The 24426-nt window shown below is 47.7% G+C and overlaps 4 protein-coding genes across 4 annotated transcripts; 1 reads left to right on the top strand and 3 right to left on the bottom strand.

Annotated features, from left to right (window-relative positions):
* Positions 1 to 29: 29 nt before the first annotated feature.
* LOC136477320 (probable calcium-binding protein CML41) lies at positions 30 to 934 on the bottom strand. The gene has a single exon (XM_066475451.1). The coding sequence runs from the start codon at positions 804 to 806 to the stop codon at positions 264 to 266; it is 543 nt and encodes a 180-aa protein (XP_066331548.1). The 5' UTR covers positions 807 to 934; the 3' UTR covers positions 30 to 263.
* Positions 935 to 2038: 1104 nt separating this feature from the next.
* On the bottom strand, positions 2039 to 5043 carry LOC136477306 (cytochrome c biogenesis protein CCS1, chloroplastic-like). Its single transcript, XM_066475435.1, has 8 exons — positions 4329 to 5043; positions 4006 to 4225; positions 3791 to 3902; positions 3438 to 3710; positions 3037 to 3308; positions 2788 to 2944; positions 2609 to 2692; positions 2039 to 2516 (listed from the first exon to the last, which is right to left on the bottom strand). The coding sequence occupies exons 1-8, from the start codon at positions 4729 to 4731 to the stop codon at positions 2358 to 2360; spliced, it is 1680 nt and encodes a 559-aa protein (XP_066331532.1). The 5' UTR covers positions 4732 to 5043; the 3' UTR covers positions 2039 to 2357.
* Positions 5044 to 8500: 3457 nt separating this feature from the next.
* On the bottom strand, positions 8501 to 9828 carry LOC136453895 (uncharacterized). Its single transcript, XM_066454448.1, has 2 exons — positions 8772 to 9828; positions 8501 to 8535 (listed from the first exon to the last, which is right to left on the bottom strand). The coding sequence occupies exons 1-2, from the start codon at positions 9826 to 9828 to the stop codon at positions 8501 to 8503; spliced, it is 1092 nt and encodes a 363-aa protein (XP_066310545.1).
* An 8052-nt stretch (positions 9829 to 17880) lies between these two features.
* Positions 17881 to 18894, top strand: LOC136477300 (uncharacterized). Its single transcript, XM_066475426.1, has one exon. The coding sequence runs from the start codon at positions 18297 to 18299 to the stop codon at positions 18765 to 18767; it is 471 nt and encodes a 156-aa protein (XP_066331523.1). The 5' UTR covers positions 17881 to 18296; the 3' UTR covers positions 18768 to 18894.
* The last annotated feature ends 5532 nt before the right edge of the window (positions 18895 to 24426 follow it).

Raw genomic sequence — 24426 nt, 5'->3', positions numbered from 1 at the left:
AAAAAAAAATCCCACTTATGAACAAAAGAGCTGTATTTAGAAGAAAAAATCAATTGTAATTTAACTGATACACTGGTGTGGCCCACCAAACAACACAAGATGAAGCAACAAATTGCTTCAGGCAAGCAGCAGCATCCAAGTACGTAGATGACACATTTGCCCCGTAGCAACTTGCATTGGCTCATCTGGATGCAGACCTATGAACAACCCTTTCATTCTTCAGGGCTCTGAAAGTGAAGACTCACTATTTAAGCCGGAATCAGTTAGCTCATCATCCTCTGGAACTCGTGGAAATCGAGGCCACCGTCGCCGTCGACGTCGTAGGCCCGAATCATGGCTTCGCAGTCGGCGACAGAACGCTTGTCTCCGAGCTGAGCGAGCACCCTCTGCAGGCCCCTGGCCGTGATCCTGCCCGCGGACTCCACGGCGTTGAACACCTCGAACGCCCTCCGCAGGTCCTCCTCCTGGCCGCCCTCCCTCTCCATCAGCGCCACGAACCCGGCGAAGTCCAGCATGTAGCCACCGTCGCCGTACGACGACGGCATGTCGTCGCCCATGGACACGAAGAAGGCGCGCAGCTCGGCGCCGGAGATCTTGCCGTCATTGTCCCGGTCGAAGTGCTGGAAGATCCGCTGCAGCTCGCCGTGCCTGCTGCTGGAGCTGGAGCTAGACCCGGACCTGGACCCCCTGCCGAACGACGACGACGACAGCCTCGTGACAGCCGCGCCCCTCGGGCTGGCCACGTCCGACTGCCCGCACATGAACGGCAACCTGAAGCTCCGTTTGCTCGACGTGCGCTTCGCCATTTCTGTGTTCGCTTAGCTTGTGTCACTTCGCTTGTGCGCTGCAGTTTGCAGGTAGTATACAAGAACCAAGTGCCGGGAGCTCCTTTTATAGCCGCGCAGCTCAGCTGGTGGTTGCTGCGATCCGAAGAAGAAGCCGCCGCCCATGCCATGCATCTTTGTGTGGGGTTTGACCGGTCGTGATGAGAAGTTGGTTGAGCCTGCGTCGCAACTACCTCCCTCATCAGATACTGTCAGTTTGGCATTATCTAACTCCCATCAGACAACGTGATCATGTGCTCACGATCCCCGCGCCGCCGCCCACCGAACAACGATATCTCGGAATCCGTGATTTAGTTATGGGCTTCGAGATACAGTGGTTCAAAATTGAATTTGCGGTTTGGGGCGCCTTGTGACATGACAAATTGACAAGTCATGGATCGGACTTTTACTTCACTGACTGAAAAAATCACTGTTTGAAGGCATTCAGATTTCAGAAGCTGTTGACAGGACAAGTGATGCAGAGAGACAGTCATCTTTGAAGAATGCAGTCCTCTCATATGAAACGATTTCATCAGAGACAGGGAATAAAGGGATCTGAAACTATCTAGTAGCAATGAGAGTTTTTTCGATGAGTAGCAATGACAGTATCAGTTGAGAACTTGAGATCAGTGAGCACTAATGATTGTATCCTTCGAATGCCAAGTTCAGATTTGCAGTGGAGATTGAGATTTCAAGAGAGATCTGATCACGTCTGAGGGAGCAAACGAAATCTGCAATTTCGATACCGCTCGAGAACAAGTACAAGATTTTCAAATGCAGAGCTTCCATGTGACTCTCATGGAGGTTACCAACAACTCGAACATTGGGATTGCCTATGGCACATGTTTTCGTGGCATCACCACATGGAAGTAGACGCTACTGGCTGTTTACTTACTGATAAATCACCCACCTGAAACTCATAATTGGGTTCGGGCATCTAAGATGGCCGGCAGCAGCGTCTTTCCTGACACTGTTTGTTCATATTTTTTTTTGAACTGTACATCCTTGTATTTGACCAGAATGAAGAAAACATTGGATGCTACCCCCTACGATGGACCGATGGACTGACAAACAGTTGACACCCCAAGTTCAGCACACCGACCACAACAATACGGGCGTGAATGAATGGTATGGAATCTGCATCCTTTGCAAATTGCAATGGAGGAATTCGCCCATGCACAGATCTCAAGAACAATATATGATTAAGTATCTGATGAGGTTTTGGGTGAAGCCGTATGATTTCCTTGAAACACGCTCCCCAAAAATTTCAGTAACAGAACCAAAGGTTACAGTTTTATTTTGATCTAAAGTATGGTAAATTGGTAACATAACAAGCTACCAGTTTAGTTTCTAGCAATCTTCTCATTCAAAGATGTACAGAGAGTTCAATTGAAGCGTGATCTACATTCTACTGAAAGACTGTAAGAGTTTTTCTATTCTTGAAGGCCATGTTTTGCGAATTCGAACATCTGTTCTCTCCTGAACAGAGCTACTGCATCTTCAGCAATCCCAAACAAAAACACAAAAAATGTTTCATGTGGCAGTCGATTTGGTATCTAGTACATTCTCATCGGCACTGATCAGCTCTGGTACTTTATCAAGTAGCCGGTTCATCTCTTCAGAAAATTCAAGTTTGGCTCGATTTGTCTTCCCTCCAACGACTACTGTACTTCCATCTTGCAATGCCCATATCTAGTGCAGCAGGAACCAAACCATAAATGTGTATCGGCAAGCCAATTGCAATTCTGTCGGCAATAAGAACCATGAAAAACAATCACACATACCTGAGAATGTGAAAGATAGCTAATGCAGGTCGTTAACATAAGCGCACCAAAACCAGCGTAAACAATAGGAACTCCTGGGTCAGTCTGATGGAAAGGGGAAAAAATAAGACACTTCTATTAAAGGAAAAGCACAAATGTCTTCAAAAATAAAAATGAAAAAGAATGAATCAATAGGATACCTTAAGATCCAGTCCAGTACTGCCAATAGCATCTTCAATGAGTATTTCATTGCCATTGATCTCAATAGGCAGTTTCGAGCTTGGCCGACGGACCCCTACAAACTTACCCTCTTGATCATACAACACGATAGACTGCAAATCTCGAGCAAGCATTGATCTACAAGTCACCAAGTAGGCAAACAACATATCATTACTCATATTTAGTTAACTTTTTTAAATCAAAATGAGATGAAAAATTACTAAACATACATTCCTTTGACATTTGGATTCGACGAGTCCACATCTTCAAGTGGCAAGAATGTCCCAAAGAGTTTCTTATCCCCATTCAATTTCAAGGGGGCCATTGCCAAATTGAAAGGGCCTTCACCATTTTTCTTCACTTGCAATGCTGAAAATCCCCAATCTGTCTGGTAGATGGTGATCCCTCCATATCTCAGGGGATCGTTTACTTTGATAGTCTTTCTCATCACTTCTTTACCATCAAGGTTGAATAGAGAGAGATCACTGTAAAATTGTGAGACCTGGCAATCCAACAATATTAGTTGCCAATCAGGGTCCCCCCCCCCCCCCCCCCCCCCCGGCAAGTTGCCAATCAGTCTAGAGTATATAACTGCACAAAAAGGTTTGAAAACACTGAGCAAGGAGATCACCTCTCCACTGTCATAGTACTCCATGTAGAACCGGTTGACATGGACTTCAGTATTGAAAACATCCGGTGCAACAGAGAGGACCCCTCTAGGTTTCATCACATCTCCTATAACAAAGTTCAGCCCTTGAGGCACATCCACGGAGCCTTTGAAGCTTCCTGTCGCACTTAGCGTGGCGCCAGCCATGATGAAGAGCATCGCCAAGTGCACGCCGATAGGCGCATACCGACCAGCCAGCCCTTTGAAAGCATACAAAGATGGCCCCTTGGTGAATACCTGCAGCAACAGATCATACAAGCATAATGCAACTGCCCAGAGGTTGGAGCTGGATAGAGATCATTGTGGGTGTCAATCACCTCATATCCAGCACCCATCAAGATGACTCCCAAATCCTGAATGGATGCTCGAGGAAGAGAGTCTGCAAATTCCTGCTTCCGTATTCTTTCTCCGGAATGTGTGAACGACCATCTGCAATGACACACCGGCACTTGATGTCTCACTCTCACCCCATGGTTCACTGATGGGCCTACCAAGAAGTGGCATATACTGATATACAAGAGAGTGGCCGTACCTTCTTGCGACCTTGACCATGGGGAGCTGGGTCGTGTAGGTGCACGCCATGAGGGACGTCGCGAGGAGCGCGAGGAGGCCGAGGAAGACCGGCGAGGAGAACATGTGGTCGAACCCGGGGGTGAGGATCCACCTCCACGTGATGAAGCCGAAGACAGGGTTGTCCTCGGGGAACTTCTCGAAGTAGTAGCTCGGCGCCTCTCCCTGGTCAATGACCGTTCCTGCGGTTGCCCGATTCGCAATGCCAGCACAGGAAAATGAGCAGGAAGGAATTCATGAAGCGTCAACAAAGGATCAAATTTTAGTCAAATCGGCAGTCGGTACCTAGAGCCATGAGGGCGGCAATGGCAAACATCTCGGAGATGGCGAGCGGGAGGTTGGACAGCACCGCGAGCGTCCTCTTGGTCGCCCTCCTCACCAACGCCAGCGCCGCGTTGCCGCTGCCCACCTTGGTCGTCGGCTTCTCACCCCCCGCCTTCTCCACGGCGGCCCCGCCTTCCTGCGACACCGGAGGGGCGGCGTCGAAGAAGACGATCTGCTTCTTGGCCTTGCTGGCACCAGCGGGGATGGCCTCGCGCCTCCCGCCGCCACTCCTGCCGCTGCCCCGCGGCGCGTCGCAGGAGACATGGAACCGGCGGGCGTGGCGGTGCGGGGCCGGGGCCGAGAGTCGGCGGAAGGAGGAGGGTTTGGAGGGGTTCAGGAGGAGGTAGGACGTCGGGGACGGCATCGTCGTGGGCGTGTCGGGAAGGAGACCGGGCGCGCGAGCGGCGAGGGAGTAATGCGGCGTCGCGCGCAGGCTTCGTCATCCCTCTCTCCCGTGGAAAAAGAGGAGAGGAGCGTGATGTGGATAAGGCGCGTCGTGTCGCGCGCGTTGCACACAAGTGAAGTGGGGAGCGCGAGACGGGATTTTTCCCGGTCGACTGGGCTGGGCTGGGCATCGTTTACTTCTTTCCAGTAGAGTGTTACAGTACGCAAGATAGCAGGAAGCCCAGAAGGCATGAAAGGCAAGCGGGCCAGGAAACCCGATCCAAAGTTCACCGGCCCAAACTGAAAGAAGTAAACGAAGCCCAACCAGCTGCGTCTGGGAAGCGTGCTGTTGGAAACAGCTGATTCTGTTTAAGAGAAAGAGAGGTAGCAAAGTAGAACTCGTCTTCGTACGCGCCGGCTTTGATGGTGACGAGCTGCGGCTCGAGTTCACCGACGGTGTCCGATTCCATGTAATAGTTACTTTTTGGTTATCTAATCCATGAACTAGTATTGCCAGTTGCCATGATCTATTTTTACTCATCAATGTAGAATAAGATTGCACAACTGGACAACTTTCATTGATCATTTACAGTATACGTATATAGGATTACATCCGGGGCCTTTGGTCGTGCTGTACACTGAGAACGGGCAAGCGCGCCTAGCGGATATGCAGGCAGCGCGAGGACCGGGCACGCGAGAGCGTGGTGAGCGAGTCACTGGCGCGGCGAGCGCGCATGCAAGGGCGCGGCGTGCGCGTGAAGGGCGCGCGAGCTGTTGAGGCGGTTGCAGATCCGATATGCCAGGGTGCCTCAGCCGTTATGGAGTTGCTTCTGCTGACCCCCCCCCCCCCCCCGCAGTCTGGACGTCGCCGGCGGTGACGGAGAGGCTGTCCCAGAAGTCGAGGAATAACGCTGATGGTAGTCCCTTCGTGAACACGTCGGCGAGTTGACGCGCACTAGGAACGTGCGTGACACGAAGTTCTCCAATGGCGACCTTCTCTCGGACGAAGTGGATGTCGAGCTCTATGTGTTTGGTTCGCCGATGATGGACGGGGTTCCGGGACATGTACACCGAAGAGATGTTGTCGCAGAAGGCCAATGTCGCGGAGGGAACCTTGACAAGGAGCTCGCCGAGAAGATGGCGTAGCCACGAGCACTCGGAGACGGCGTTGGCGATGGCGTGGTACTCAGCTTCAGCACTCGAACGCGACACACGGTGTTTTGTCGCTTTGAGGACCACGAGATGAGCGAGGTGCCGAAGAAGATGCAAAACCCGGACGTAGAACGACGCGTGTCTAGGCAGCTGGCCCAATCCGCGTCGGAGTAGGCGGTGATCGTCGGTGTCAGTGCGGTGCGCAGCTGGATGCCGAGAGCCATCGTGCCCTTGATGTAGCGGAGAATGCGTTTCAGCATCGTTTGGTGAACGCCGCGCGGCGCATGCATGTGCAAACATACTTGTTGCACGGCGTAGGCGATGTCCGGTCGCGTGATCGTCAGGTACTGCAACGCGCCAGCGACGCTGCAGTAGGCCGTGGCGTCGGCGATCAGCTTGCCGTCGGCCGACGAGGCTTTGGACTTGGTGTCTGCAGGTGTGGCGACTGGTTTTTATAGTTCGCCATTCCCGCTCGCTCCAGCAGCTCCTCAGCGTATGAAGCTTGCGAGAGGAAGAAGCCTGTCGTGGTTCGCCTGATGTTGATGCCCAGAAAATGCCGTACCGGCCCCATGTCCTTCACTGCAAAGACGTCATGTAGCCTAGCGATGATGTGGCGGAGGAGTGCTGTCGTCGACGCCGAGAGTATCATGTCGTCGATGTACAAAAGAAGATATGCCGTCGCGCCATTGCGATGGTAGACGAAGAGTGAGGAATCCGCCTTCGACTGAACAAAGCCCAGGCTCGTGACATGGCCGACAAAGCGGTCGAACCATGCCCGCAGTGCTTGACGTAGGCCGCAGAGCGAGCGTGAGAGGAGGCAGACGTCGTCGGGTCGTTGTGGATCGACGAACCTAGTGGGCTGCTGGCTATACACCTGTTCCTGCAAGTTACCGTGGAGGAATGCATTGAAGACATCGAGCTGGTGTGTAGGCCAGTTGTTCGTCGCCACGATCGTCAGTACAGTGCGGATCGTGGCCGGCTTGACCACCGGCGAGAACGTTTCGCCGAAGTCGATGCCGGGCCGCTGGTTGAAGCCACGAACGACCCACCGAGCTTTGTAGCGCTCAAGTGACCCGTCCGGATTCATCTTATGCTTGAACACCCATTTGCCCGTGATGACACGAGCACCTGGCGGCCATGGAACGAGTGTCCAGGTTTTGTTTGTCTGCAATGCATCGAACTCCAATTTCATAGCAGCATACCAATGGGGGTCCTTGACAGCGCTGCGGACACTCCGAGGGATGGGTGAGACGTCGGTGGACACCGTCATGGCGTATTTGGGGTTGGGTTTGTGGATCCCGGCACGAGCACGAGTGATCATCGGGTGTCCGGGTGGCTCGACGTCGCGTGGTGGAGACGAGGCACCGAGCGTCGTGGGCGTTGTCGCTGGATCACTGGCCGTAGATGATGTATTGGAGCTAGACACCACTGGATTGGTAGTAGACGGTGTTGATGGTGCAGCGTCGTCGACGATCGGTGAGGGCGACTGCTGCGGTGCAATGCGTCCACGCGTAGACCGTCGAGGTGGGTGATGCACTGTTGGAGGTGGCGATGGTGGAGGAGTCCACGGTCGCGACGTGGCGTGTGCGGCGCCCTGGGCGTCACGAGGGCTTGGTGGAGGATCATTGTCCACCTGCGCCGGCACGTCGCGTGGAGATGCAGTGGCGCGGAAGGGAAAGCATGCTTCGTCGAACACGACATGCCTCGAGGTGATGACGCATCCCGTCGCGATCTCGTAGCAGCGATAGCCACGGTGATCCGCCGGATAGCCAATGAAGACGCATGGCGTAGAACGCGCGGTGAGTTTGTGACTCGACGTGGCGATGGTGTTGGGGAAGCAGCGGCAGCCAAAAACACGAAGCGCGTCGTAGGACAGAGGTGTACCGAACAGCAGCTCGTACAGTGTCGTGGTTCCGGTGGCTCGGCACGAACGGCGGTTGATCAGGTGTGTCGCCGTGGCGAGCGCCTCGGCCCAAAACTCCAAGGGAGCTGCACTGTGAATCAACAGAGTTCACAGACAATCGTTAACAGTGCGTAGCACGCGCTCAGCCTTCCCGTTTTGTTGCGATGTGTAAGGGCACGAAAGCCATAGCTGAGTGCCAAGAGAAGAGAGCAGAAGGCGCATAGCAGTGGAGTCATACTCCCTGCCATTGTCGGTCTGAAAAGCGAGGATTGGCAGACGGAATTGAGTATGTACATATGATATGAACACACGGATGGTTGAAAGGACATCAGACTTATTGGGTAATGGAATTGTCCATAGATAGTGAGTGTAATCATCGAGGAACACAACATAATATTTATAACCTGAGTAGCTGAACACAGGCGAGGTCCAAACGTCGGAATGCACTAGCTGAAATGGGAAGAAGGACTGTGATGTAGATGCATCAAATGGCAGGCGAGTGTGTTTGCCTAGCCGACATGACGAACAGGAACGAGCATCAGCCTTATTACAACGAAAAGCAAAATTATGTAGAATTTGAGAGGTAGCTGGATGTCCTAGGTGTCCCAGCCGCTGATGCCATAGGGACGTCGCCGAGGACATGTGAAGAGCTTGGTGGCGTGGAGGCCGGAGAGGGTAGAGATCACCGCTGCTCTCACATCGGAGCATCTCCACCTTGGTAGGAAGATCCTTTATGGAAAAGCCAAAAGGGTCAAATTCAATAGAAACATTGTTGTCACGTGTTAAACAACGAACTGAGATCAAGTTCTTAATAAGATTTGGAGAAACAAGAACATCATTTAAACGGAGAGATTTGGTGACAGTGGGAATGAATATTTGTGCTTGGTGTGTGACTGGAACACGAGCACCATTGCCCACTGTGATGATGGAAGATGATGGTTGTAGGGTGGAGGGAAGGAGGTTACCGGGAGAGGATGACATGTGCGAAGTGTCTCTAGTGTCGAAGTACCAGTCAGCGGCGCTGGGTGGATGGTGAGGAACGCCAGATGCGTTCAGCGCCGCGTAGAGGGCACTGTTGTCAAAGACGTTGGAGGGGTGGGCAGCGGCCGCCATCGCCTGTTGTGGCTGGAACAGTGGGCGGGGGCCCAAAACACCGGCGCCGAGGGCACAGAAGGGCATGGGCCAAGCCTGCACCATGCCCTGCCATGGGTTGTAGCCCGCGGCCCATGGCGCGGACTGGTTGGTGGAGGTGTTGGCGCTGTTCTGGGACGAGCCACTGCCGCCACCGCCGTTGCCACGGCCGCGACGCCGAACAGACCGGTTGTTGGAGCGCCCGTTGCCGCCGTTGTTGCCGTTGCCGGATCGGCCGTTGTTGGATCGCGGCGCGGAGAGAGCGGAGGAGCCGTCCTTGGCGCCGGAGGAAGCCGAGCTGTTGGAGCCGCCGCTGTGGTCACCATGGGCAGTAGTGAGAGCCTGTCCAGCCTCAGTGTTGGAGTCGTGCTGGAAGCTGAGCTCCTCGAGGATGAGGAAAGAGCGGGCGCTTTGGAAGGTGTGCGGCGGGAACTTGGAGGTGATCACCGGCTTGACGTAGCGGTACCGAGGATTGAGGCCGCGGAGGAGGTTCAGCACCTGGCTCGGCTCGGAGATGGTGTGGCCGATGTCACGCAGCTGGCTGACGATGCGCTTCAACTTGGTGCAGTAGTCGTTCATCGACATGTCGCCTTGTTGGAGAGAGCGCAGTTCGGTTTCGAGGAAGACGACACGTTGCAGTTCATTGTCGTGGAAGAGCGCCTCGACGGCGTGCCAGAGGGAGAACGCGTCGTGGTTGTCACGGCGCACGACGTCGTAGACGCCCTTGGAGACCGTCGCGAGGATCCAGTTGACGACGCAAGAATCGATCCGGCGCCACTCGCGATCGCAGACGTCGTTCGGCGTAGTGGTGCGGACGTGATCCTCCAGCCCGAACTTGCCAAGGGCGGACTCGAAGAAATAGCGCCACTGGCCGGAGTTGCCGTCGTCCATGTCAAGAATGACGGGAACATGGTGGCGAATAGAGATCCCTTGGATCTGAGACGAGGTGGCTGGTGCGACGGAGAAGTTTAATTAATCGATTTATTAGTGAACAAGGAAAAATATTATCCAGACGAATAAATAGATTAACCTTGAAACAACAACGATTAATTACTCTTGCTATAAAACAAGCTCGTATTTTATCTTTCTTACCATTTCGTAACTATGAGAATGAGAAGCAATTTCAAGCCCAGGCAATTTCAATAATTACTGGTCCTAGACACAGAAAAAATAGACATATTCCTCAATTAACACAAAAGTTCAATTCCAATCGAAACTTAAGAAACTCCAACCAGAATTTAAGAAACAACAATCGAAACTTAAGTTCCGATTGTTGATGTTTTATTCGAAAGGCCCATTCTTACGCTCGCTGGCTGGTGAGGCAGAGTTGGTATGGCACTGGCTGGCTGCTAATGGTCACTCAGGATCTACTATGCGCGATACGCCGACGACATTTTGTTTGGGATTCCCCGGGCCAAAGAGATAGCTGTCGTCGGAAGAAGAATCAGAGGCATGAGAAGAGGGAGCCATGGGAGCGGAAGCTGAATGTGCCGGAGAGAGAGTAGGATCGGAGGCGGCTGATACCATGTAGAATCAGATTGCACAACTGGACAGCTTTCATTGATCATTTACAGTATACATATATAGGATTGCATCCGGGGCCTTTGGCCGTGCTGTACACTGAGAACGGGCGAGCGCGCCTAGCGGACATGCAGGCAGCGCAAGGACCGGGCACGCGAGAGCGTGGTGAGCGAGTCACTGGTGCGGCGAGCGCGCATGCAAGGGCGCGGCGTGCGCGTGAAGTGCGCGCGAGCTGTTGAGGCTGTTGCAGATCCGATATGCCAGGGTGCCTCAGCCGTTATGGAGTTGCTTCTGCTCACAATCAAACTCTAAAGTTCGACATTTTATCTCCTTATTATAATAACTCTCATAACTCTTTGAACGGTTTCATCTTTTTTAGTATTACATACATAAAAACACTAATAAGTACCTGGTAAGGTTCTTTAAACCAAGGAAAAATATTTTTAGGGTTCTAAAACTACAGGACAAAAAACACATAAAACATTTAGGACTCGAGAAAGTATATATAGGAGATTCAAAAAAATATATCTATCTCTATGAAAATGACAAAATACCCAAATATATATAATACCCAAAACATTCTAATTGATGTTGTAATGCATTTTAGAAACTTTCCACAATAAAAATATGAGATCCAACTAGCAATAATGCAACAAAAAATAATGTTCAATACATTCACACTGGATGCATCTTGACTTTTATCGTGAAAGGTTCTCAAAATGTGTTTAGACATTAATTTTAATTTTTTGAGATGTTAAGTTATTTTATATAGTTTTCTCATTTTTCTAGAGCTAAATCTATTTTTAGAAGATTTTAGATATCCTTTCGTGAGCTCTAGATATTTTAGTTAAGATTGCTATGTCCCAATCTATTTCTAGGATTTTTCTTAAGATTCCTAGAAGATAAAAAATATTTTTCGTGTTAAACCTTATTGGGTATTTATTATACTTTCAAAACTAGAAAAAATGATGAAACATTCTTGAAAACCACTTCTAAGTTTGAGGGATACAATTTAAACAGTTTTAAGAGTTAAGGATGACGTAAAGATCAACGCCCCTATTATTCAGCAATATTTTTCAGTGTTTTTCTCTCATAAGAAATCAGCATCGACAACAGTTTTAGCTAAATTTCAGCGAAACGGACAAGGCCCAAATCATGGCAATAATTCATCAAATAGGTATTTTTCGAACAAGTGTAAGACTGTCTCCAATAAAGAGACCTATACCCAAAATGCGTCACTTACAGTGCCTTTGCCTACCAGAAACACCATCCAACGGAGGACCCAAACCCACGACGCATTTTGGCTATCAGCTGAAACGCTACGCAAAAAAGCATCCCCTCTCTCCTGGCTATGCAAATCGCCGCCTCTGCCAAGGTTGAGGAGGAAAGGAGGAAGCAGAGGAGGAAGGAAGGAGCCCCGGTCCGCCGCAGCCGGCGGTGGCGGTGCACAGCGGCCTTGCCGCGCCCGAGTACGCCGCAGCTACCACCGAGAAGGAGAGCCCTGCTACCGCCCTCCCAGCAAGCCGCGCGGCCATGCCGACGGCCTGCCCCTACACCGTCGTGCCCGTAGATGGACGGCCATCGCGCCTGTGGCCACCTCCACCTCCGCCGACGCGCCTCTTGTCTATGTCGCGTTCGTGCCCACCTGGATCTTCGCCGGAGCTCAGGGAGATGCTACCTCTCCACCGCGCCCGTTGCCACCTGCCCGTCCACTTGCACCCGTCCGCCCCTTGCCCTCCGTCGTGCCCGCACCGGATCTTGGCCGCATCTCTTCTGCTCCACCGCGCCCGCACGGGATCTGGGCTGCGTCCGCCGCGTCCGTGCCCCTACACCGCGGCGAAGGACGCGGATCTTGGCCGGAGCCGCAGCGGGTGGTGGCCGGAGCCAAGGGAGATGGACGACGACGGAGATGGCCGGAGCTGACGGAGATGGCTGGAGCTCCCTCGCTGACGGAGATGGCTGCAGCGCGGCCGAGTGCAGACTCCCGCGGTAGCTGTTGGAGAGGGCGAATTTACGGGTACATGACCCTTTCCTGTGGGAGACCCAAAAGCTGAAATAGGTGCCATATTTAGGTCTTCCTTGTCGAAGACAGTCTAAGGCGCGTACGTGGAAAGTCTTGGGGTTCATGGGCTGCACGAGGACAGTAGTCCATCTATCATTTTACGCCCCGAAGTTTTAGGACTCAGGGAATCAGAAAACTCCAGTTCCAGAAACAGAATTTGGAGACGTGTCGGCCCCACGAGGCCAGGAAGATAAGCACGTCGACCCGCGTGACCGGCTGCATTGGTCACAGCCACAGCATATGAACCCACGGTGCACGCACTAACAAAAAGGAACATCCCTCCCATGTCCCATCAACACCAACCCTTTGATTGGAACCTTCGTACGTACGCATGGCTTCTAGAATTTACAGCGGGCGGTCCATGTCAGGTTGGACCTTCGCCGTCACGGGTCGAGTCGAGTCATCGACAGGTGAGCAGCTAGCAGCGAGTAAGGGGTGTACTGTATGGTTAAACTTTAGTTGATCTCCCATCACATATTTGACACATGTATAGAGTATTAAATATAGACTAATTACGAAACTAATTACACAGCTTGCGACTAATTTGCGAGACAAATCTTTTAAGTCTAATTAGTTCATGATTTAACAATGCAGTGCTACCGTAAACATGTGCTAATGATGAATTAATTAGACATAATAAATTCGTTTCGTAGAGTACTGACGGATTCTGTAATTTATTTTTTTATTAATATCTAAACACCACATATAACACCGACATGACACCTCCTAAACTTTAGTCACCGGATTAACACCCTAGAATCAGGTGACTTTGGTGGTCGGGGCAGATGACGGGCATCCACGTCGGTTGCCCGTGGCGCGATGGACGGATCTGCTCGAAGCGAGACGGCGGCCGTGGGCGTACGAGTGGGGTGGGGACGACGGTGCACGGGTGCAGCTCCCTTGGGCCTCTTCTACTGGCCGCTGTTTTGTTTTGTACGTGCTCGCTCCGTCGCTCCTTTTGTTTTGGAAGAAGCCGCCCGCCAGTGTACCGCTAGGTTCCTGAGCTGAGTGAGACGTCGCACCGAAAGCCTACAGAGAATCGCGCATGCGCACCGGCCGGGCTCGCGTGAATGAATGAATTGTTGTTTGTTTATTACTGCTGCCAGTCTGCTACGAGCAATTGCATTTGGGGTGCCTGGCCGGACAAGAATCACGCAACCAAACAGACTATTTGTGATTGCATCGCCGCACGACCGTGTCAGATTACACCCATCGACGTTCGTCTCGAGTCTAAGTGGTGGCTGTTCGACGCATTCACGCACCATACCTCAAACCCTGTCACTCACACAAGTTAAAGCTTTGCGAGAAAAAAAAACCATTTTCAGTTTTCAGTGGGAGCACCCCACTAGGCCGCACCACGTACTTATCTAACGAAAATATATATTACAGTATGGTGCCTGTCTCCGTTACATTATGCTAATATATATACTCCAACCGTTTTCATAATATTTACCATTCTAGATTTGTTTTCTCAAGCTAATTGTCATTGTCACATTACAAAGTATCATTCACTCCCGGCCGAAATCCTTCACTAATGCAACCGTCACAACCAATCACATCCCCTAACCAAATGCACCGGCCGGCAATGGGGGTACGTACAAGCCACCAAAGATTGTAGTGTAGTACTTAATATGTGGGGATATTTTATATCCTTTTATTTAATGCTTCTTGTTTTGTACCCCTCCAAAAGTCATTCCGAAAATTTCGAAGAGTCAAAGCATCTCAAGACCAAATTTATATGATAAGATAATAACATTTATGATACTAACTAAATATTATTAGATTCTTCGTTAATTATATTTTCATAATATCTCTATTTGATGTCATAAATCTTTGTAATTCTTTCTATAATCTTGGTCAAACTTAAGATGCTTTAAACCTCCAAAATTCTTAGAACGACTTATAATTTGAAATGGAGGGAGTATAAGATTAGCTAGAAAGACAAATATTGTGAAACGGATGGAATAGTTTAATTTTCAGGTAAAGGGCCCAGATTGCCTTAAGACCAAACACCATTTGTGCATCTCATAAACATATAACTCTTGTATCCTAATATGTGGTGGACCGAATGTTAATTAGGTGCAGGGCTGATTAGGTGGGATGAATGAGAGTCTAAATTTTGTCAGTGAAAGAGCTAGTTAGCTTTCTAAGCTCTAGCTATCGCAAAAATCATGTAGCCACATCGAACCATTTGAACGATGCAAGGAAAGTACGGAAAGAATGCACACGGGAGGCTTGGCTGCAAAAGCATATGCAGTGTTTTTTTTTTTTGTTGCCTCTCATCTGGGTACAGCTGTAGTATCTGTTCGTACACACGCACGCCCACTACACACACCAGTCGTGTACCAATAAACCTACAACTACACTCAGATCTGAAGATCGCGTCCTTCTTGAGATCACCGAAATCCACTGATTCCGTAGGTGACGGGCACGTCACGATTCCATTGTGGCATCATGGGAGAGAGGCAGACACCTGAAAATTATTTTGCTTAGCAAGCGGTGCAGAACCGGGGTTCGAACCCCGGCCGGCCAGCTTCCACCACCGGAGCTCTGCCACTGCGCTACACGCGTGTCCGCATATGCAGTGGCTTTTGTGAGAAAGGAAAAGTGAGTGATGAAAGGAACTTGTCAAGAGTGTCATATAGTAAATAAGAAAAGAAAAGGCACCAGATTAACCCCACCCTCACCCGGCCAGCCCCACAAATTTGACTTATGTCTGAGTAACCCTCTAAACTAAATTTTGGTCTAGTAAGACCAGTCATATAGGAAATTTCATTTATGTTTCTCCATGTATAAGTTGAGTTTTAAGTTAAAATTTGTTAGATCGATTCCTAAGAATTACATTTGATTTTTAGCATTTTTTGTATTTTTTAATATTGGTTAATTTGTTATTATATGTCCTCACCGCTCAAGATAATAAAAAAAAATCATAGTTGATATTTTTAACATAATTTTTATGTTCATTATCACATTATAACTTTTTGTTTAAAATTCAGTTTACACATGGAGAAACAAAAAAGATAAATCTTATTAACGGGTGAATTAAACCAGCTAAAATAGTTGGAGGTGATTTAGAGAAAGAAAATATTATTTGGACACAAAATATTATTCTAGGGGGTTATTTGGACACATAGGCTTACTTGGGGAGTATTTGGACTTTTTCCACAAAGAAATTTCATATTACTTGAATTGGGTGTCTAGTGGTCTCACAACTTTAGCACCTAGCCCAAATACAAATTCTCATCATTTCAAGGAACTACTAGTATTCTGTGGTTGCATTGGAATTGTCTTAATCATCTAGGGCACGTTTAGTTTTCTTTCTCACATTTCTAGCATCGTCTCGCCTGGAAAAGCTAGTCCTACTGATCCAAGAGAGTCGGATTGGCTCGCCCAAGAAAGTGAGGTGAAAGCTTGATTGCACAAGAATCAAAACAAATGCTAGTAAAACGTCCAAACATGTTCTAATTCTTACCAGGCAAGGCTAGGCAAGCTCCAACAAAGACTGTCAAAAATGGTGGGGTGTCACTAAGGGCTTGTGTGGCACGACTATGTAGATCACACACCGCAAGATCTTATGCCTTGTCTCTACGAATCAAGCAAGAGAGCCGATGATTATATTAAAAAGAAGAATACATCTAAAATGGACAAACAACAAAGCGACAAGAATAACTAGTAGCGACAACTTAAAACCTAAGAAGATAACAACCAAAACCACCTAGAACATATCGAAAAGGACTGGTACCTCAAGGAAACATGCCGCATAACACCTTCCAAGCACAACCCAACAAATAACTGCAACTAGAAAAAAGTATAACAAAGAGCTAGAAAAGACGAGGTCCCATAAAACCTAAACTTCACATGCACAAGTGAGCTAAGAATCTAAGCATGTAAATAGATACGGTGAGATACTTACGGATACGAATATGGATAGTTACAATAATCCGATCACATATATTCTTGAATAAAATATAAATGGATAATGTCATCATATATGTCTAAATTTGAGTATCTGATACGGATACAATACAAATGCTAAATCTACTGATTTGGATATCATACATTTCATATGGATACTGAAGCCTTTCTATAGGACACGTTTACATCATACATGTATTTTCAACCTGTTCGGCTGGCTGGGCTGGATCGTGGATTATTTACTGCTGGCTGGTTTGGCTGGTTTGGTGTGAGAGAAAAATACTATTCTAACTTATAATCCACGATCGTATACGATCGTTTACGGCCTGCCGAACAGGCTGTTTACTTGAGAAATTTGCAATATACAACATGTTAAGTTGGTACATACGTCATGTGTGGTTCAGTTGCCGTGCGTTGCTCTTTGACTAGTACACCTTGTTTATATACTTCTCCTACATATTAGGTGTTTGATTTTTTTTGCGGTACAGGTAAGATGTAATTAAAAAATAATATATTATCTCTTGTGATTTGTCTTTTTAATTATACTAGTTAGCTATGTAAGTCTGTTGTCTGAAAATTTAGACACTTAAAATATACCAACTCCATATTTTATATACAGACTATTCCGATTACATTTCTTCATAAAAGTTGAACTTAATTTTGGACTTATGACATTATCATACTTTTACATATTTGTATACTCCATGTTCGCCATTTTTTTTATATATGTATATGAAAATTTGCTCGCAACGTCAAATTCCTAGCTCCGCAATGGCAAGAGAAGACACTCATGAAGTGTTTGGTCTAGAGGGTCAACCCATTTTAGATAGAATAATGCATCATGACTCTATTCCTTAAATTTAGTGGGATGCCTCCATTCTCTATACTAGTACTAATTATTAGAATGTGAGAATGAAGATAGTGATGGTATGATGGATCAATTTATCCTGTTTCACAAACCAAATAAAAACTAAAAAGTGAGATGACGATGGACTATTTTATTTCACCAATCAATCACCTTATTAAAGAACATGCAATCGGGTCATAATTTCAGCATGTTAAGGCACATGGTTGAGCACGTGCTTATCAGCAGTTGAAATCCGCAAACACTTACTCCTACGTTGGAATGTGGCTATCTTCCTATAATACTATCTCCGGTCTACGTACAAGTCAAAAACATAAACGTCTTGTTCGTTTGGCTTATAAACCGTATTTTTTTAGCCAACGAATAATGTTTTTCTTTTACAACAAATCAGTCAACAGTACTTTCAGTCATGGCTTACCAGCCAAGCGAATAGGACAAAAAGGAAAACTGAAGTTTCCGAGTCAGCACGATAGACTACACTCCACTGCAGCTGCCACGTCACGCTCTTCGTCTAGAAGCCCAACCACTTGGGGGAAAAAAACCCGCGAGACGCCGAATTTGCTGGGCGACCCGCTTGTGGTGGGCGCGAGCACGCAGACGCAGCTGAACCAGACCACAGCTTTGCCCAAGCAAAACCCGCAGTTTCCTGCCCCCCATGCCAGTAGCAGTAGGGAGTGCCTAGCGCGGGCGTGGCGCGCCGGCGTCGGTCACGTCTTCCTCTCCGGTCCTCGCCACCTAACCGGCTCCGACCGCCGCGGGTCCCCGATCCCACCACCACCAGGCACCAGCAATGATATAAATAAAGCACAGGTGCTCACCAGAATCGCTAAACCTCAGAGCCACTCCAGGAGAAGCTCCGCACCCAATAATTCTCCAAAGCAAACATCTGCATCATACATCACTAGTTCCGAGTTCGCACGACACTCCCGCCGCGCGCTTTGTTTTCTCCTCGACGGGAGTTTCCATTCGAGGCGCTTGGTGGTGGTGGTGGTGGGGATGAGCCGGGGGAGCAAGCTGCGGTGGCTGTGGCGTGCGCCGGCGCGGGCGCTGGGGCGGGCGCGGGACCTGTACGTGCGGGGGCTGACGGGGTGCGCGCGCTACGTCCCCTCCGACGCCGCGTTCGGGTACCCCGTGTTCGTGCCGGCGCCGCTGTCGAGGAGCCACAGCGTCGACTGGCGGGGCGCCGGGTCCGGCGCCGACGAGGACCTGCGCGAGCTGGTCCGCGCCGCGTCGCAGCGCCGCGTGGAGCAGAGGCGCGCCGAGCTGCAGGCCGTGGCCAGGAGCCAGAGCATGGCCGCCTCGCTCTCCATGGCGCGGATTGACGAGGACGCTCCGTGCGAGTTCGGGGCGGCCGCCGGCGACGGCCCCGGAGCGCTGTACCCGAGGAGCCAGAGCTGCGTCGGCGACGCCGCGGGGAGGAGGGCCCATGCCCACCGCGGGCACCGGAAGGTGGTGGCCTTGGTCTGACGGAGCTGCTGCTGCTGCTGCTGCCCGGCCGCCGTCAGAGACACACAGTGTGCGCGATCGTGTCATGCGCTGTCTTTGATCATGTCAATACTCGAAAACTTGGATTCCCCAGCAATTCATGCACCAAGCAGCAGTTTCACCTGGTCTCTTTTGGGCCTTTAATTTTGGCAATATTTGGCGCCTCGCGTTTACGAATAGCACTTGATCGCTTGCACTCGAACGTCCGGACCGAGCTTTGCGCTCAAGAGACAGGGGAGTTGGGTGGAGCCGGCCACGGCCAGACCGCCAGAGGTGGGATAATCACTCTTCTTTACTGATAGTCTGAAATTATACAAAACTATATGCCCTGTTTGCTTGACTGAAAGTACCGTTGGCTGATTCGTTGTGAGAGAAAAATACTATTCGTTGGCTGAAAAAGTACGGCCTATAAGCGAAGCGAATTGGACCCCAGTTAACCGTCGTCGTTTGCATTGCACATTAAGTGCAGTAACAAAAATGGGCCCTAGCTGCAATAGCAGCAGAGTCAGGGATGGCCGAGATGGAGGTCTGATGATTGTGCTCATGTAGATTTTTTCGAGCAACAGTCGGTCCAAGACAGTGGCTAAGGTAGTGCCTTGGAGAATCGGATGGAGCTTTCTGCAAGCAGGTTGTAGGCAGAGATGTTCTGGATGTCGGGAGAAAATGTTTGGGAGTCGTTTTAGGGAGTTAGAAGATGCATATGGGTTGATTGTGGAGGCCAAGTTGTTATGGCCTCTTGTTGTATCCGTAGATTGTGAGTAGTCCATTAAGTTTTTTTCGCCCAGATTGACAGTCTGTTAAACTGGGAAGTCGTTTGCGTTGCTTGCGCATGTAATTCTTTTCTCTCCTTATTAATATATGCCGGCTTTGTTCCGGGTCTTTCAAAAAAAAAATGGCATGTTCTTTTGCTAAAAAAATGGGTAGATTGTTAAATTTGGCCTGAAAATGGACATACACAACTTTCATTCGTTAGGGTACTCCTTGTTGTCAATTTGCTTTCACTGGTGGGATGAGAGGAACTAGCGCGCAAGCTGAAGTATTGGCTTTTTGGAAACAACTTCCGATTATATTAAAAAGAAAAAATCTAGATGTACAGTACAACGAAACAATAATGACCCTGAAGGGTCTAACAACAACAACAACAACACACCTGAAGTGACCAAACAACTGAAACAAGCTAACGACAAAGGCCGGTTGGAACGGGAACTTACCATGCGCCATAGACATGTCAACTCGCACCCAGCACTGTTGTACACTCAACTGCCCCTCCGGAAACTCCCCGCGATAGCTAACTGATTGCTACACATTGTCCGGATGGCAGAGTGGTCAAGTTGAAATACCAAAGTCACCCCTTGCGCTACGTGATTACCATGATTGGGGAAAGTGGAGACAGCAGAACAAAGCTGGTGAGTAAATTGTACGGCAGTAGGTAAACCATATCTCATTTTGACATCTATGAGTGGGTTAGTGCCTCTGATGTCCTCAAGATAATCATCATACGCATTACAGATGGAGAAGAATGTTCCAAGGAGAAAACTAAGGACACCCTGCCCACAGGAGAATTTCAGAGTAGCCACCCTCACCGTATCAAGAAACTATAATTGAGGTTACAAAATTTGATGAGAAAGTAGTCACCGATCTGTTCAAGGAAACCTTCTTAACAAATGACAGAAATGAACTTCCTGTTGTTGCTTTGTTTTATTCTAGGTCACTTACCACAGATTTGGTGTCGTGTAATTCCCTTCTTCTTAATGAAACACATGCTAAGGCTTGTTCGTGAAAAAAAAGCAATAAAAAAATACAGAAAAAGGATTGTGGAGAACACGAAAAGGTTGTGGTAGTTCTTCTCTCAGGCCTTCTAGACCAAGGAGTAACAAGGCTAACCAAAAATGACATGGCCAACTCTCAATCAGGTACATGACTAAAATCAAATGAACGTTCGAGCAAACTAGCTTAGCAATAGCGATTCATACAGTTATCTCCTAAATTCTCGCAACTATGCAAGGAATCACCTAGTACAGTGTTTTCTCACTTAGCAGTAGCGATTCATACATGACTAAATTCTCGCTTCAACTTATCAGCTATGGTACAATATTTTTCTCTCACAATAAATAACATCAGTCAATTTATCAGCCGCAAAAACCATTAGTCCGAACAGCTCTGTCTCTCGTACTATTGATCCGTGTGAGTGTTCACATCAAGCAATCACGCAATTCTTGGGTAAATAGGGAATGGTACATTTGGAGCTGACTGTTTTAGGGAAATGCATCTTGGGTACCGGTAGGTTGGACATCCAAGTTGCCACCCACGCCACGCCACGCCCTCACAGGTGATGCATAAAGAAAAGATGGGATTGACGCAAACTACTGAAAGGAGATGCCTCGCGCCATCAATTTAGAGTTTAGTCGCAGATAGATATCACCTACATGGTGATGTCCAATGCCGTAAACAGGTGGCTCATCTAGCATTTGCTGCACAAAAATATTCATATACAATTCGGTAGAAGCTTACAAAATTTACAGCATAATTCGATATACATGCACTAAATAATATGATAAATATTAAATTTAAAGGTTAAGTTGGAGGCTTCCACATATTATAATATAAATTGTTTAACACCATGCTGATAATTTAAAATGAGTCATGAAAGAGAATAAAAAACTTACCATGGTATTTGTCTAACTTTTTAAGCCAGATTTTTTCTAATAAATATTAAATATGATTGCCTCGATTATAAAAAAAAATATAAGCCATGTCTTCGCTTCTCTTCATAAGTAGACAATTCTTAAAAAAATCAATGTAAACCACATGCGATCGCGATGATAGAATCATAGTTCATAGAAGCAATGTCTTCGCTTCTCTTCGTAAGTGAACAATTCTAAAAAAAGCAATGTAAATCACATGCGATCAAGATAGAATCACATGATGTGGTCTGCTATTATAAAACATACATAATATAAATATCTGATACAGATGTTTGGTGATATACACAAATAATGATAAGTAATCTCGTTGGTCTTCATCATATACACAAACTAATGATAGGTAATTAATTAGGCAAATCTTAGAAAAGTAATAAGAACAAATTAAGAAAACACAAAGTTGTTACCTGTTAGATTTGCAAACATATGCTTGCCGGAGTACTAGCAGTAGAATTATTTCAGCTTTTTGTTCTAGTTGTCCATTAAATAGTAGTGTCTTCTACCCAAATCCTTATCCAGACCTAATCAACACCAATTAGCCTCTGTATTGTAAAGCTTGGAGTGACTCGGATCGGACTCCGCCTCCGCTGCCAGCATGGCCAAATCTGAGGCTTTCGGTGGGTGTTGGCCTGCTGGGCGACTGGTTTTGTTACCATGCTAACGACAGGACGACGAGGACAGCAGCAGTAGGCACGGGTGTGGCGCTTGGCGGCTTGGATGGGATCGCGACTCGCAAGTCGCGAGGCAGGGCAGGCGAAGCGGCGCGGGTCTGCGGCAGCGCGGTGCTTGTGATCGTGACTTGTGAGGCACAGATGGAGGCCGGTGAGACTGAGACGTCAAGATAGACTGATTGCGTAAAGGAGATGCTACACTCACATAGTTATGCACCTAATTCAGGATTGCCATAGTATTAATCGAAACAAATTTGAGCAAATCATATTTCCATGGACATCAAAGAACGAAGCCAAGCAAACCATTCAGACCAATCTGATCCATCTAAATAGTAATGGATTTGAACAAGGATGGATCAAGTCAAATTGAAGGAGGAAGAGGTGGAAGATGGCCTGTGCCGGCAGATTGAGAGCAGAAATGTTGGTGTCGATGAGGCCCTGCGTCAGCAACGAGAAAGAGTCTCAGCCCATCGCGCCGCGCGCTGCTGCACGGCAAAGATGTTGCCCTCGCATGGTGCGAGAGGTGACGGCCGCCTCGCTAGCTCCGCATCAAGGGTCCGGCCATCGTGTGGCATCTTCGTCAGTGGTGGATCTGGAATCTTATCTAAGGGTATACCACACAAAAATATTCATACACAATTTGATAAACTCATTTACCAATTCGGTAAAAGATCACAAAATTTGCAGCATAATTCCATGTACATGCACTAAATAATAGTATACATGTACTAAATAATATGATAAGTCTTAAATTTAAAGATTAAGTTGGAAGCTTCCACATACTACAATATAAAAAGTTTAAAAACATGCTGATAATTTAAAATGAGGCATGAAAGAGAATAAAAACTTACAATGGTATTTGTCTAACTTTTTAAGTTGACGCTTTCAGATATCGAATATGATTGTCTCGATTATAGAAAAAAATAGAAGTAATGTCTTCACTTTTCTTCATATCCGGACAATTTAAAAAAAGCAATGCAAATCACATGCGATCGGGATGATAGTCAATAGAATCACATGAGGTAATTAAATATGCATGATATGAATATCTGATACTATCTTTTGGCGATATATACAAATAATGATAAGTAATCTCGCTGGTCTCCATGATATACACAAACTAATGATAGGTGATTAACTAGGCAAAATTCTTAGAAAAGTAATAAGATCAAATCAAGAAAACACAAATAACTTATGAAACTGTTTTGAAAAAAGACTGTATGGCAAAAAAAAAACAGCTCACAACAACCCATGAAGCTGTGCCAAACAACGCCTAAGTTTCGCTATGGTACTCATGCCGGTCAAACCTTTTTAAATTTTACTAGGTTTGTAGAAAATATTAATAATATTTGTATCTCCAAATGAGTTTATTACGAAAATAGATTCATCAATATTTTTAACGATACTAATTATGTACTATAAATATTAATATTTTCTTATATATATTTGATTAAAATTAAAAAAGTTCGAATTTTCGAGAAGCAAGAGAGGAAGTAGGAGTCCGACCTCACCAAATCAGGTGCAACAACGTTGATAAATGTTCACCATGGTTTTGGTCCCTGGTTGATAATATTTCGTCTCTTCAGATTTATTCGAACTTGTGTATTTCAATTTTTTTTATCTCAAATCATTCAAAACCTAGTCATCATGTGGATAGGAGACGTAGACTGAAAAACGTGGCACACACTAGTTCACATCGCTGAAAAAACAAGCTGAAACACGGTTTCAGCTGATTTGTTGTGAGAGAAAAACATTGTTCCGGCTAAAAATATAAGCCGAAAAGTACGGATTATAAGAGAAGCCGAAAAGTCCTGGACTCATCCGACACGTATTTACAGTTCACACCGGGCGGAGCCCGGAGCACAACCGCCGCTGCCACGCGCTCCCACAACAAAAAAAACAACCCGACACGCTACGCTCACTGCCGGGATATTTATCTTTTTACCATTATAACGGATGGCACCTCCTGAGATAGCGTTTTTAGAATTGATACTACGGTTTTATCAGCAGGGAGACAAATTTGATACGAAATTATCACTTTTGCTCACGTGGCACGCCAACACATCACTCCAGCGCGGATCTGAGTCAGCAGCCTCATGCGAAATGACGCCCCTGCCCCTGGTCTGTTTATACTCAGAGACAGTCGGACCCCACCTGTCAGCCATCTCTCCCCACCTCTCCTCTCGCTGATGGGGTGGACCCCACCAGTCAGGGTCATCCCTTACCTCTAGCCACTAATCCCCTTCGCTGGCCATAGCCGGGCGACCA

This window comes from Miscanthus floridulus, chromosome 1 (genome assembly GCF_019320115.1).
Source record: "Miscanthus floridulus cultivar M001 chromosome 1, ASM1932011v1, whole genome shotgun sequence".
Classification (NCBI taxonomy): domain Eukaryota; kingdom Viridiplantae; phylum Streptophyta; class Magnoliopsida; order Poales; family Poaceae; genus Miscanthus; species Miscanthus floridulus.
The sequence above is the reverse complement of the archived record's forward strand: the minus strand, read 5'-3'. Positions and strand labels throughout refer to the sequence as shown.